This window comes from Sinocyclocheilus grahami, unplaced genomic scaffold (assembly GCF_001515645.1).
Source record: "Sinocyclocheilus grahami isolate Dianchi unplaced genomic scaffold, SAMN03320097.WGS_v1.1 scaffold196.1, whole genome shotgun sequence".
Taxonomy (NCBI): domain Eukaryota; kingdom Metazoa; phylum Chordata; class Actinopteri; order Cypriniformes; family Cyprinidae; genus Sinocyclocheilus; species Sinocyclocheilus grahami.
The window spans coordinates 1,548,284-1,563,042 of record NW_015505375.1 but is presented as its reverse complement, the minus strand read 5'-3'; the positions used below and the strand labels follow the sequence as shown (position 1 = coordinate 1,563,042).

Here is a 14,759-nt window from a genome sequence, read left to right as displayed (position 1 = left end):
CTAAATCATTTTTTTATATAAAAAAAAAAAAAAAAAAAAAATATATATATATATATTGGGCTAGTTAAATTAATTTTCGTGCTGCTAAAATCTGAAGAGGACCTGCCCGAAGGGCTACCAGGGATTTAGAAATTTTGCGAGCCCTGCTGTTATCTTGTCCCACACATACACAGTGCATTTAAAAGGTGCTTACATACGTTTTCTAAAGAAGTAGGCAGTTTGCTGATATTAACTGATGTTCTCTTTGTGCCTGTTCTACTAGTTGTGCCTGCAGATCAGTTTTTCTTTTGTGTGATGTTCATTCAGCAGAGGTTGCATCACAGACGGCAGCACTGACTTTTCCCATGTAAATTCTGTCCACAGATTTGTACAATTGTAAAGGGAAATTAATGAAATCTTAAAATCATTGTGTGTGTGTGTGTGTGTGTATATATATATATATATATGTGTGTGTAATAATATGGGTATACACCTTTAAGATGTTTTGTTTGTGTTAAGTTGGTCTTTGTGAGTAATGATATTATCCCACGCACCTTTAACATCAGTACACTAAAAATGTGAGCTGACAGGACAGAGAGCATCCTGCCATGGTGCTGTTTATGGATTCAAGCCGTGGGCTTCCCTGTGGTTGTGTGACACAGCTGAAAGCTCATGGTCTGGGGCCAATCTGTGTGCCCAGGGCTGTGAGAGCCCCCCACACTCCTTCACATCTCCAGGTCTTCCTACACTGCCCTCTATCTCTCTTTCTTCTTGATATTATATCAACATAATTGTTGGGAGACTGTCATTAATAGGGCTAGAAGTCAAATACCATTCATGTTTGCTTATTTTCTTAATAACATTTAGTAGGGATGCACCGATATGAAAATTTTGGTCGATACCGATAACCGATTATTCTTTATTTTTGAAAGCCGATAACCGATATGTTGGCCGATAAATCTATATCCAAATTGTTATATGGAATATGTATTTTTAAAATAATTTAATTGGCATTCATTCCATTTATTGCTCTATAGCACTCCTGTTTCCTCTTCGTTATCGTTTTCACCCTATGGTTTACAGTAAATGGATCAGCCATCTTGGTTATTGTGAGAGGAGGATGATTTGGAAGATGTAAAATTGTTTATTTATTTTAATTATATAATTTTTTATAAAACATTTATGTTTTTGCTATGTAATTTGTTTTTGATGCTCTCCTGCTCAGGGACAGCAGATGAAATTTAGCCTTGTAGCTAATTCTGGGGCAGTCTTTGTCCATTGTCCCTGTTAAATAAAGAACCTATCATCTTGGTTGTTGTGCGAGGAGGGTGATGTGGAAGATGTCATTGTTGCAGAAGTTCAAATTTGAGACCCATTTCTGCCAAGGTTTTTTTTGTCTACCTGGAAAGGGGAACGGGATTTATGAGCATTGATATTCCATGTGCATTTGGATGCCCTGTACCCTGTAGATTGATGCCGTGCTGCAGCAAATGTTTGGTCATATTGCTCACTCAGGCCCCTTTACAGATTATTACCCTTTCACATTGATTGCCTATAGCAATACTTGTAAAATGTCTTCTTGTTTTAGGAGGCACCCTGATGCTTTGCAACCTTGTACAGTCTGAAGTAACTGAAAATGTTGAATTATATCACGTGTCTTGTATTTTGATTTATTTTTAATTTTTCTTTAAAGGGGTCCTATTATGCTCTTTTACAAAGTCTTGATTTTGTTTTGGGGGTGTACTAGAGCAGGCTCTCATACTAGGTTGTTCGAAAAACACATTATTTTTCACATATTTTACATTATTACAGCACCTCTCTCCCCAGTCTGGCATGAACGGCTCGAATAGTTCCTGTATCAAATGAAGGCCCGCCTTCTGAAATACGAAATGTGCTGTGATTGGTTAGCTGGGCCAGTGTGTGTTGTGATTGGCAGCACTCGGCGCCTGGTCGGGAAATGTCATGCCCCTTACCATAGCCGGCTGCAAGCTTCAGTGTAAATATTGCTTAAAATCAAATCAATTTGAGTGCGATTTTAAACCCGGATGATTGTAACCAATCTAAGTTCGTCTGCCTTGGGAAAGCTAGCGTGTCTCCGACATAGTGATGATAACACTCGCTGCCTTCTCAAGTGCAGCTCAACCAGGTCTCGTCCCATTCGTCGATCTTTGTGATATCACAAATCCCGGAAAATATGCGTTGTAGTCCAAACGAGTCGTTCGTTGTAGTTTTTGAAAAGTGATTTCTGTTAAATTAAATATATCCTTTTGAAGTGAACTTTGAACTTTGTAACTTTGCAGATCTTTTTTATGCTCAAACAGCTACATTACAGACTAACTAAAGTTGAAAAAGTGAAAAAGCATAATAGGACCCCTTTAATTTGTTTAAAGTTTCCTTTTGACAGAAAAAGTGCTGGAAAGTGGAAACCACCATATTTTCATGAGAACGATACAAAACTCAGTAAGTGGATTGTCTTGATAAAGCTGCTAGATCTTTAATACCTGTCAGTACTACACATTTTGATCAACTGAAGCTACATTGATATTCTCCTTAACTGATCATGGCAACTCTTATGCTTGCATCTTAAAGGGAGTTTAATTTTATACCTTTTCATGGTGTCATTTTATACCTCATTTTATCCATGTGTCATGGGTTTAAGAATAGGATCTGTTCCCTGCTTGGAATGTCACTATTGTCATTCTGTTTCCTGTTCTGTATACCAAAGGTGGAGACCTCATGCACACACAGACACACCTATCATTGACTTTACTGTTCACTTTTGCTTTATGGTCTGTCCAAGGAGAAAGTCAACTATTAGCATTCCCATTCATCTCAATGGCAGTTGCTCAGATGACGTGTGCAAACTTGAGAGCACGTAACCTATATAATTAGACCATTGACGCAGAAGGCAGCAAGTCAAGGGCTTTCCAAATAAATTGAGCTCTGGTAAAATATGTACTCATTCAAATGTTGCTTGGGAATAAAATTGGTCTGAAATCTTGGTTACTAGTGAATGGTTGTCAATAAAGAAACATCTTTTTTTTTCTCTGAACAGTACCAACCCCATTATGAAAGATCATCGCCTTTGGCTCTTCAGGTTGTTTATGGTGAAACAAAGATCAGCCATATTCTTTTTGAATAATTAATCATTCTAGTAATTGTTTTATCATGTAGGAAATAAGTGATATCTCACCAATGAAGTTTGTTGTGAAGCTTTTGGCCTTCTGGAGCTGACATGCAAATGTTGGCAAAACTGAACGAACCCATTTTTGAGGTTACAGAATCAGATATTTCAGTTCTAATACATTTTGGTGTCAGTTTGCAAACTGTAATTAACTGTTGTGGCATAATTTATTTATAAAATAGTTTTGTTAAATGATTGATTTCTATTCTGTTGTACAATATTACCACAGTACAATATTTTTCTTATGGATAAAAATAGGATGGTTACAGAAAATGTCCAACCTTATGGATCAAAGTGATCGAATGATGAATATTACTTTTAAGTAATTGCAACCTGCAACCAGTGGTATTTGGATGGTATGCTGATCAGTTCGTCAGCATGCTCAAATGTTGATTTTACAAAGGACTTCATGCATCAAAATTGACCCCGTTTACTTAAATGCATATTCCTGGTGTAATTGTGCACTATCCATCTATGTATGTTATTTCAAATAGGCTGGATAAAAAAATTTAATCTCTCCCTTCCAAGTAATTGCCTCCATCCTGGTATGTAACAGCCACTTCATATTGACTTTAGTTTTATTTAATGTCCTAATTGTTATGGATGAAGATCAGTTCTCCAAGTCTATGGATCTGTAAGTGGTTGTTGCCCTGAGCCAGATGTTGTAAAAGACTCAAGAGTGGAAGTGGTTTGAAGTGATGCAGTGAGCTTCTGTTACTCTCTCACCTGCTGATGAGAAGGGTGCTGAGCTTGGCTATTTTCTCCACAGGGTGACACTGATGCTTTAATTACTGACCCCTCTCCTGTGTGTGATTCCTCCATTAATTTCTACTTTAAATCGGGTGACTGATCAGCCTAATAGTGGAATCAGCAGTAGGAGTGTGGTACGGGTTAGTGTATGGTTAGGGGTCAGTGTAAGGTCTGGCTGTTGCCGTTAGCTTTCAGTTGGTAGATGCCAGTCCAGCAACTGCCACTGAGATGAATAGGAATGCAAACAGTTTTCTCCAGGACAGGTATTAAAGCTCCATTAGGCTCCATTGTGTGTCAGAGGAACTGCAAGCCTCGACTTCCTCTTTAGGTGTCGAAAGAGTAATAAATGGAGGCGTATGTTTGGAAAACAATCACTCTGGAACCTCCTAAGACTGCTGTCTCACTTTTTATTTTTTTTACAAACTGATATTGATTGGATGAAGCACCAATATAAAATAGGATGAGCATGCATAGGCTTTTAGCTTACCCTTCAGCAGTGTTAGTGAGTTATGTGTACATTACACACAGTGCAGTAGACTGCTATTTTGCTGTATTTCCTTCTGCTGTTCTGCCGATAGTTTTTATAGTTAAGTCATGGCCATAAACTATATGTTTTTAAAGACTTCTAGAGGGAGGAATATATTACTTTAGAGTGTGATCCTGGTCGTTTATTCCCACTGTAAGAAATAATGTAAATTAGAAAATGTCCTGGAAAATGATCACTGAAAAAGAGTGGGAACCTGAAATATCATTTAGACAATTATGAATTCTATGTTACATTATTTACCCTATTATGGTGTTTTTTGTTTATCTATTTTGTATTGTTTTAAATAGCAAATTGGTTGTATTGCTTTTAGATACTCAAAGTTATTTAATTTGTTAAAATCTCATATGGCATGGTTCATAATATATTCAAAAAATATAAAGTTTGTATAATATTGCATTCCTGTTTACACTCTTTTTTTTGTACTTTCCAGAATAAGCTGCAAAATGATGTCAGTGCCCAGATGTCAGAGATTCACAGACTGAAAGGTAAGAAATGCTCACTAGAGGGTGCTACTTTCACCTCTGAGTTAGTGGTATAGGGTTGGGGTGGGGTATGCAACTATTGTTGTACATTTTCTCATACAGTGTTGTTTCTTTCTACTCCACACTGGTGTAAACCAATCATGGTATCCTGCTGGCTGATATTTTTCATATTGTGGGGTTTTGGACTGCTGATCTAATGGGGCATGTAGTCATGTTTGTTGACGTGTGTGTGTGTGTGTGTACACATTTACAGAGCAAGTAAAGGAATTGAGGCAGGAGGTCATCCGACAGGAAGACCAACTGAGGGAAGTGCGGAAAAACAGCACCAATTTGGAAAAGAAGCTAGAGTATGAGAGGTGAATATAAACACTTGTGGACCCAGACCCAGAAAAAGGGGTCTTGTTTTCTATGCACTTCCATTCCTACATTAGGGATTGTTTAAATTGACTAGACTCGTTGATCATGCAAATATAAATCTAGAATGTAATATGTGCATTGCAGCTTGCAGTGTGGCCGACAAATAGCTGAGCTGAAGGCAGAATATGAAGAGAGCAAGAAAAGAGTAGAAGAAGAGGCAGCAAAACTCAGACAGGTGGGATAAGAATGACTTGAATTCAGTCAGTTTAAACTGTAACTTGTCTCCACTAAAACTCTGTATTTTGCATTAAAACAAAAAAACTTCCTCATTGCAGAGTTTATTAGAGAATCGTAAAGTGGACACAGGGGGTCGGAAGTTGGAGGCGGATCTTGATCAACCCATCAAAAAAAAAGAGGAGGACGCTGCAGAGCGCCACACAGTGGCTGCAAGGCGAAATGACAGCCCAGTTCTTAAAGGTAGCGGAAAAAACCTCAATGAGCAGATGCATAAACATTTTGGTTGAAAAAAAATCCCATTCTCTTGCTTTTTTTCTATCACATACACGCAAGATGATCTGGGTAAACCTGGTAGCGATGCTGGCATGCCTGGCATTGAGGACAGTGAAGTAGGCAAGATAGAAGATGCACAGTTTGGTGAGTATCACAAAGTAAATCTCTAGAAGGTTTAAATGAACTACTGAATAGTCATCTTGCTGATGAGTAACCGAGAGAATAAACTCTAAAGCATGCTGAAAATAAAAGTTCATGTCTGTTACTTAATTCTTATTCACATTTAATGTTTCTCCAGCCCTAAAGAAGCCAGCCATCACACTGCAGAAGCACATGGAGCCCGCAGAAGCTGCAGCATTGCTGAAGGAGGAGAGGGCAGGGTTCGGAGCTGGAGCTGGTGCCAGACCAGGGGATGATTTGGCCCGCGGGCAACCGTTGGACCGACCAGACATGCCCCATGATGAAAAACTGCATTTAGGGAACAACGATGTACCTGTGCAGCAGCAGGTTCCAAAGCCGGTGGCAGACAAACCCTTGCTGTTTGACAAAGATAATAAGGCAGGCATAAAAGCAGATGAGTTTGGGGAGCAGCGTAGACAGCTGGGAGGTGAGAGGTCATGTTTTATATGTGCTTATATTGCTCATACTAACACTTTTCAATTGTTGGTTGTCTTAGAAATGTTATGCAGGACCCAAATATACACACACACACACACACACACACACAGCGACTATGCAGGCAGTAAGGATTACATTATTGCAGGGCACACAAGGCAAAACTGTATTAAAATGACTCTTCATCTTTTTCAGAAAGTATTTCTTATTAATACTTTATTACTATAGGTGCAATTTTTTTTACATCAAATTTTTCCATATTACCAAAAGCTTTATCAAAACACTATTTGCTCAAACACTGATATTTCCTTTAGACAATGCAAATATAGCTTTGTGGTTTCTTTGTACTGGGGGAGCTATGTAGTAGAACTTCAGGTTTTTTTTTTATTATGCGTGTGTCTCTTTATTTTTTTATTTATTTTTCTTTCCTTGCTGCGGAGAAGCTGTCCTGTTTTCATCTTTCTTATTTTCTATTTGTCCCTGTCATTAATTGAAGTTTACATTTTTACTTTTGCTGTTTTTTCACATGGGAATAATGGAGATTAGAGTCAAATCATTAAGTGGCATCCCTCTACTTACAGAAATGTAACTTTTTCATATCCAGTGTTGTTTCTGTGCTTGCTTCATTAGCTGAAGGTTTAAAGGCAGAGGGAGTTGGACTTCCTCCTCCTCCTAACCCGGCTCAGGTCCTTCCGAAACCCATTGACCCACACAATGGCAGAGATCACGCGCCCGCTGACATTCCACGTCACCGTCAGAGTGAGTATTAAATTGTGCAAAGGTGGGGATGGGTGCAGTTTCTGAAGATATGGCGAGACAAAGCTTCAGCTATTCACTTGCTAAGTCGTGACATATCAAATACTGTTTCCTGGTTCAAGCCTCTACTCTGTTTCAAGTGAGAATACTATCTCAACAGACATTTATGAGCACCATTCATTTATAGTGCACCTCTAAATTAAGTTTTCTTCTTTGGTTTTTGTTTTTAATTACAATGTTCACTACAGTCTCCGGGCTCAAGGTGTCAGACATTTGTCTGAAAGTGTTTGGACCCAGAAACTGTGACGCATGACTTCAGACTTAGCAACCGGATACTGATATTCCCATAATCTCTTAACCTCAGACATCACATTTACGTATAGGTGGTTGGCAGTTTCCAAAAGGTGCTGATGGTTACCTTCATGTCTTTAGGCCCTCCCATCTTAAAAGAATCGTTCACACATAAATTGTCATTCAAATCCTGATTTTATGCTTTGCGTAAAACACAAAATGAGATATTTAGCAGAATGTTTTAAGCTGTGGAAGGTAATTATTTCTGTCAAGTTGTGTTCCACTTAATAAAAATAAATACGGTTTAAAAATGACATGAGGCTGAGTAAATGATTTTCATTTTTGGGTGAACTATTCCCTTAAGGCTCTCTCTGGGGTTTGATGCAACAGAAGGTGGCACCATTCAAGCTAGTTCACAGCCTTAAATCAGTTCCTCTGAGGTAGCAGATGAATGTGTGTGTATATGAAGCCCAGGCAGAGCATATGTGTGTGTGAAATACAGATCGTAAAGCTGTATGTTAGATTGGGTTCTCTGCTGATTACAGCGATGCCTGACTTTGCTCCATCTGCTAAACTCCTCCACACCACCATCTACCCCATCCCACCCAGCCCTCCTTTCTTCTTTGTGAACTCCTCTACCACCAGCTCCATTCCTCAGTTGTCCTCAGTTGATTTGATTTCCTTTGGGCCTAAATTATGGCATAATCAGTTACTTTCCATGTAGTCTTATTGTCCTTTCTTAGCTCTTTATTCTTGTGAATATGCTTCTGATCTGTCTGCCTTTCTGTGCTTTCTTTTACTATTCCCTTAATGTCCTTCTTTCCTTGTCTTTTACTACTTTCAAATTTTGCTCATTCCTTTCTTTCTCTTTTCTTTCTTTCTCTTTCCTGATGGGGCCCTTCTCTGCCTCTGCAGGCCGTTTCTTTGATGAAAATGAGTCCCCTGTAGAACCGCAACACGGCAATAAGCTGGCGGACTATAACGGGGATGATGGCAACGTGGGTGAGTATGAGGCGGACAAACAGGCTGAGCTGGCCTACAATGAGGAAGAGGATGGTGATGGTGGGGAGGAAGACGTCCAAGGTGAGCCAGGGGGAATGCAACTGCTTTGCTATTCCGTCTCCTCTCCCCCTCCCTTGTGCTGTTGCCGTGCTGCTAAATTAAGCTGCTGGTTCAGTCATCATGAGCTCACAGCATACTGAAGTACCGTCAGCTCGTTTGGCCTAATGCTCGAAAGGCTTGTGGAAAGGGTCAATAGAGGCGGAAGCCTCACCTCAGTGTGCTGAGAGCATGTTAATGAGATAGTTGTGAATGTGAGCTACTTAACCTTAAAGGGGTCATATGACGTTGCTAAAAAGAACATTATGTTGTGTATTTGGTGTAATGCAATGTGTTTGTGGTTTAAAAAAACACATTATTTTCCATATAATGTACATTATTGTTTCTCCTCTATGCCCCGCCTTTCTGAAACGCGTCGATTTTTACAAAGCTCATTGTTCTAAAAAAGCGAGGTGTGCTCTGATTGGCCAGCTATCCAGTGCTTTGTGATTGGCCGAATGCCTCAAGCGTGTGAAGGAAATGTTACGCCCCTTAACATACTGTAATGCAGTCTCCCAGCAGGACGAGACTCAGTCCAGCTGCTCTGCTCGTGCACAACAGTAACTGAACAACTCGGGATATTGGTTTATTTCGCGTCAGAGGGAGTGTCAGGCACGTTTATAAACCGAATAACTTAAGTAATTTGTGGATTAGTGCATACTGGAGACGCGAACTGTTTCAAACGATTCAGTTCGTTTTGGTGAACTGATTCGACCGGTTCACTAAGAAGATCCGGTTAAATAGAACGATTCGTACGCGATCCGGACATCACTAGACAAGACAAATCCAATAAAACCCATTACAAACAAGGCATTTGTTGCATCCAGTGGGGACATAATTACTGATTATAACGACTTATATTGTCTTTTAATGCATTGCGTGTATCGCGCCGCGTAAACATAAAACCATGTCTGCATTTGTGATCGGAGAAACAACAAGCGCTACTCTACACTGCTCAGAACTCACGTTTGAATCATCATTGGCAAATATAAAAAAACTTGCTTACAGGCTGTGAGTCGGAAGCGCCAGACTGTCCTTGCAAAGTTGGAACTGCCCAACTTTATAGAAACAGCCTTTGTGCCATTAGGCTACTGGTTCAGGAAACAGTCCTCATCCATGCTCCATAAAATGCATTGCACACATCTGAATATTTGGGTTGAACTGTTCTGGAACAGTGTTGTTAATACAACTTAACCACTGATTTGTAGTTGTGTCCTCTTTTGGAAGGCTAAACAAAGTAGTTTCGCTTTCACAATGAAACACACAGTGACTCCACAAAATGGCAGCGGCGGCAACAGCGAGAATAAAAGTTATGCCGCCTTTCTTTGCGTGAACATTTGGGTGGTGTTGTGCAAATCTTCCCACATCGTGACGTAGACATGTGGGGGCGTGTTAGAACGAGCCGTTTTAGGAGGGTGTGGTTGACTCTTAACTTTTATAAAGAATATCTCTTTGGATTTGAGACTTTAGTCTTTGCAACTTTACAGATCTTCTTTATGCACCAAGAGCTTGTAACACTCCAAAGAGAAAGGAAAAATTGAAATCGCATCATATGACCCCTTTAATGGACCATGTGATTATGAGACTGAACCTTCTCTCCCAGCATGCCTCATTCCAGTCATTGTCTTTACTAATCAGCGTGTTAGTGTGTAGAGTTATTGTGTTTTCAGTGCATGTGAAAGCCATAACACCAGTGTTAAATCCATTTCACTAGGGTTTTGATATTGTAAATGAGTTTTGTTTTTTTAAACTCGTGTTGTTTAGCTGTGTACACTGGGCCATCTTTTTGCATCTTGCCAATTTTTGCATTGGTATCACTTAACACTTGTGACAGTTGTAAACCCTATGTCTCTTAGGCCATGTTCACAATGCAAAGTCTAGGGACTGACAACCTCATGTAAGTGCAAGAATTAATCCTGTAAATTTTGTTCTGTGTGTGTGTATACCATGGTTGATATTAGAGCTGCACGATATTTCCTCATAACCAGTACATTTGCGATAACTCGGAACAGTTTAGTAATGTTACGTTTTCTGGTTGATTAACTATATATCACCAAGTTGAGAGTTGGTAGTATTTACATATGGTTTATTTGTTTAATTGATTTTAAATGACATTCTCAGATTTGACATTTTTTATGTACTGCTACAGTAAAAGTTCTGTTGTGCACTTTCAGAAGTTATATATATATATATATATATATATGTGTGTATATATATCCGTGTATATAATGTCATTTATATTAATATTTATATATAAATATGAATATGTATTACATATATTTCTTAAATATATGCATGTGTGTGTGTATTTATATACAGTATATTCATATAAATATACACAGTGCACACATATATTATGTAAACACATACTTTTATTTTGGAAGTGATTAACCCTAATTTACAGGATTCACACATTTAAATGTGGTTGTCACTCCCCAAAATTGTGCAATGTGTATGTGGCCTTAGTAGCTTTCACTGTTTCTAGGCATATTTTTCTTTACCCATGAAAGTTACGCTAGTTAGTTAGTCAGCCATTGTTGTGATTGATCACTGAATTGTAATTATCTCTGTTGTTGTATCTTTCAGACGATGAAGATCGGGAGGCTCCAGGTGAAAGGGCTGTGGATTATGGAAAGCGACATCAAGCCATTGATGTCCTGTAGTTCAATCCCTCACAAATCCTTTGTTGAGCTTTGGATCTTTCTGACAATGAAGTAGCCAAGCCAGGAAAAGGAACTTTGGATTTCACCTGCGATTTTGGTATAATGATTGGAGACATTCAGACTATTCAAACTATTTCAGTGTCTTCAGAGAGGAACGATTTTCAGCGGTTACAGTTGTGTAATCGGTGACTGCAGATGAGTGTTTTATTCAACTTAAATATGACAGTGATTTCATAATCTGCTGCAAATGTTTGCTTGCACATGACCTGATTTGAGTGTATTGTTTTCATGGTGTTTTTTTTTTTGCCCTCATCTGTAGCACAGGTGTATCAGAATTGGGATTTGGAACTATTATTTTGTACAAATGTCTTGTTTTTTCTTTCTTTCTTTTTTTTCTTTTGGATAATAAAATAACTTCTCCAGGGATTGGAGGACACAACTGTGAATAGATAATAAGGAAGTAATATTTCTCTGTTAGATTCACAAAGTGGAACATATTGATACTACTGGTGAAAAGGACCTCTACAACACCAACACCAGTTTTCCTTCATTTTTTTGAGAACTGCTGAAAAGTATAATCTCCCTTTTAGCTTTTTGGACAACTGTTGCCTAAGTGTAAACTATGGGAAGATGCAATTAAGTTGCTGTTCAACTTTTTAATCTCTCTGGTACATAATGACACTGATTGGCCAGATGGGGGTCTTTTTTTGGTTTTTGTTTTTGGAACTACTCCGATTCTAATTCTGAAGGAGCACTTAGAAGTGCACATGGAGTCTTGTAAGGACATTGTTGCATGCAAAAGGCAGCCTTTGTAAATCAGCCTGTAGATCATCAAGAAAATGGAAAAAAAGCAATACTTGGTGCCACAGACTAAACTCATCACAGCTATTGGCCTGCTTCCTTTCTTACTGGTAGCTGTAGATGTACAGTACATATAAGGAGGAATCTGTGTGGCAAGGAATGCTGTAAAATTGCTAAACTCTCAAATGAAAATAATGATTATAGACCTAACTGTTTGTGTTTGTTTCATACTCAAGCAAAATTTGGTAGGGTTGGCATACTGAATGTACTCTTATAGCTTGTGATTGTTTTTGAGATCTGTCACATGGGTGTTTGGGCTCTCTTACACAGCTGTGCAGTGCAATCCAAGGATAATGATTAACAAATTGCTCCATATTTCAAATAAACTGGTGCTGTTTTGGGAAAAAGTGCAAATCCTATCACTGTGAGTCGACTGAAGTACGGAAAGTAGTAGCATCAAGAAGGGCACTCAGAAATCTTCATTAAATTGTCCCAGGCTGCTTTACAAACAAAAATGATTACATTACGGTAACAATAAAATATTTTTTTCTGTATAACGTTTTACTGTCTGTTTGCATTAAGAACGTTTATGTAAATTTGTACCTATTCGCCTTCATATTTCAAAATATTTTGTTCTAAGACAGGGGTGTCAAACTCAATTCCTGGAGGGGCAGAGCCCTGCAGAGTTTAGATTCAACCCTAATTAAACACACCTGATCCAACTAATCAAGTCCTTCAGGCTTATTTGAAAACTACATGGCATGTGTGTTGCAGCAGGGCTGGGACAAAACTGCAGGGCTCTTACCCTCCAGGAAATTAGTTTAACTCCCCTGTTCTAAGACATATAGCTATAGGCCAGTGGTTCTCAAACCTGTCCTGGAGTACCCCCCCGGGCCTGCACATTTTGTATGTCTCCCTCATCTAGCACACCTGATTCAACTCATCAGCTCATTAGTGGAGACTGCAAGACCTGAAGTGGGTGTATCAGAGGACATACAAAATGTGCAGTGCTGAGGGTACTTCATGGAAAGGTTTGAGAACCAGTGCTATAGGGAATGCCTTCGTATCATGATGGCATCTGAAGTAGAATGGGATTAAAATTCACTTCATTCAGGAATATACAGGCATTCCGCCTAAGTGCTTCATAACGGTATTGCCATGACAACAGAACGTGCCTTTCCTTCTCATCTTATACCCCGTGTACTCGTTCTATTTTTACTGGCTGCTTGTCGATGTGCTATGCATAAATAAATGCTAGTACACAGTTAAACTGGATTGAGAAAGCCAACCTGCTGATATTCTATTTAAGATTACTATTGTTGTTGTTGTTATTCTGAGACTACATTTCTAAATGCATCTCCTAGAGCAGGGGTCTCCAAACTTGGTCCTGGAGGGCCGGTTTCCTGTAGAGTTTTGCTCCATCCCTAATTAAAGGGGTCATATGACGTTGCTAAAAAAATAACATTATTTGGTGTAATGAAATGTGTTTATGCGGTTTAAGGTAAAAAAAAACATTATTTTCCACATACTGTACATTATTGTTTCTCCTCTATGCCCCGCCTTTCTGAAACGCGTCGATTTTTACAAAGTTCATCGGTCTGAAAAGCTAGGTGTGCTCTGATTGGCCAGCTATCCAGTGCATTGTGATTGGCCGAATACCTTACGCGTGACTGAAATGGTACACCCCTTACCATACTGTAGGTACCATTACCCTTCAAATTGCGCAAATTGAAATTGCGAACTGAAAATACGCTTAATGGAAACGCGTAAATTTCGCAAAAACTCCCATATATCGCAAAAAAGTTTTTACGCTAGCATGAGGTGGTTTTTCAGGCAATGCGAAAAAGAAATAATTCACAAAACTGCAATGGAAATGGCTTTTTCGCATTTACAGGTCACATGACGTATGTAAAAAGTCATATGATCATTCTTCACTGTACTATAACCTCCAAGAAACACATAATATGTAGCCACTCTCCAGTATAAGGGGCTTTCCCTACCATTAATGCTTAGACAATTTACACTGCACACGTCTGCGGTGCAGTGAGGCTCTGATACGGTCACTGAAGCTGATTGCGGCCACTCAATGCTTGTGTTTATGTTTTTATACAGTCTATGGTTTATTCCAGCTGCGCCACACGTTTCTGAAGCAGCTCTCTTTGCTGCTTCTGTAAAGATACAGCATAAGCCTCCTTTGAATAAATATAGCCAAAATCCCACTAAAATCCGTTGCCATGACTTATCGCGAGAGGCAAAAGGTTACGTTTTAGTCGCATAACATTGGTTAATGGAAACGCCGTCATTTTGCAATACTTTTTTATCGACATTTATAAAATATCGCCAAAGTTTAGCGCAAATCTGTAATGGAAACGCTTCTTGTGATGCCATGTCAGTGTGACGAGACAAAACCAATAAAATCCATTATAAACGAGGCATTTGTTGCATCCAGTGGGGACAAAATTACTGATTATAATGACTTATACTGTCTTTTTATGCGTTGCATCACGCCGCGTAAACATAAACCCAAATGACAAACAACTAGCACTGCTCTACACTGCTCAAAACTCACGTTTGAATCGTCAGTGGCAAATTCTTTAAATATGAAAACTACTTACAGGCTGTGAGTCAGCATTATTTGTCAGAACACCGGCATTGCAGGCTACTCTCCCAGGAAACAGTCCTTGTCCTCCATAAACTGCGCTGCACACATCTGAATATTTGGTTGA

General features: G+C 39.0%; 1 protein-coding gene across 2 annotated transcripts in view; it reads left to right on the top strand.

Moving 5' to 3' along the window:
- The window catches only part of golm2 (golgi membrane protein 2), a 20,879-nt gene extending 8,292 nt beyond the window's left edge, over positions 1–12,587 (top strand). Inside the window, exons 2-10 of one of the 2 annotated variants that reach the window (XM_016285366.1) lie at positions 4,891–4,945; positions 5,196–5,298; positions 5,444–5,534; positions 5,635–5,776; positions 5,870–5,953; positions 6,108–6,416; positions 7,055–7,183; positions 8,387–8,554; positions 11,156–12,587. In XM_016285366.1, the coding sequence (XP_016140852.1) occupies positions 4,891–4,945; positions 5,196–5,298; positions 5,444–5,534; positions 5,635–5,776; positions 5,870–5,953; positions 6,108–6,416; positions 7,055–7,183; positions 8,387–8,554; positions 11,156–11,232 (1,158 nt within the window). In that variant the 3' untranslated portion in view covers positions 11,233–12,587. The remainder of the gene's footprint in view (positions 1–4,890; positions 4,946–5,195; positions 5,299–5,443; positions 5,535–5,634; positions 5,777–5,869; positions 5,954–6,107; positions 6,417–7,054; positions 7,184–8,386; positions 8,555–11,155) is intronic. The other variant, XM_016285367.1, reaches the window with a different exon arrangement.
- The last annotated feature ends 2,172 nt before the right edge of the window (positions 12,588–14,759 follow it).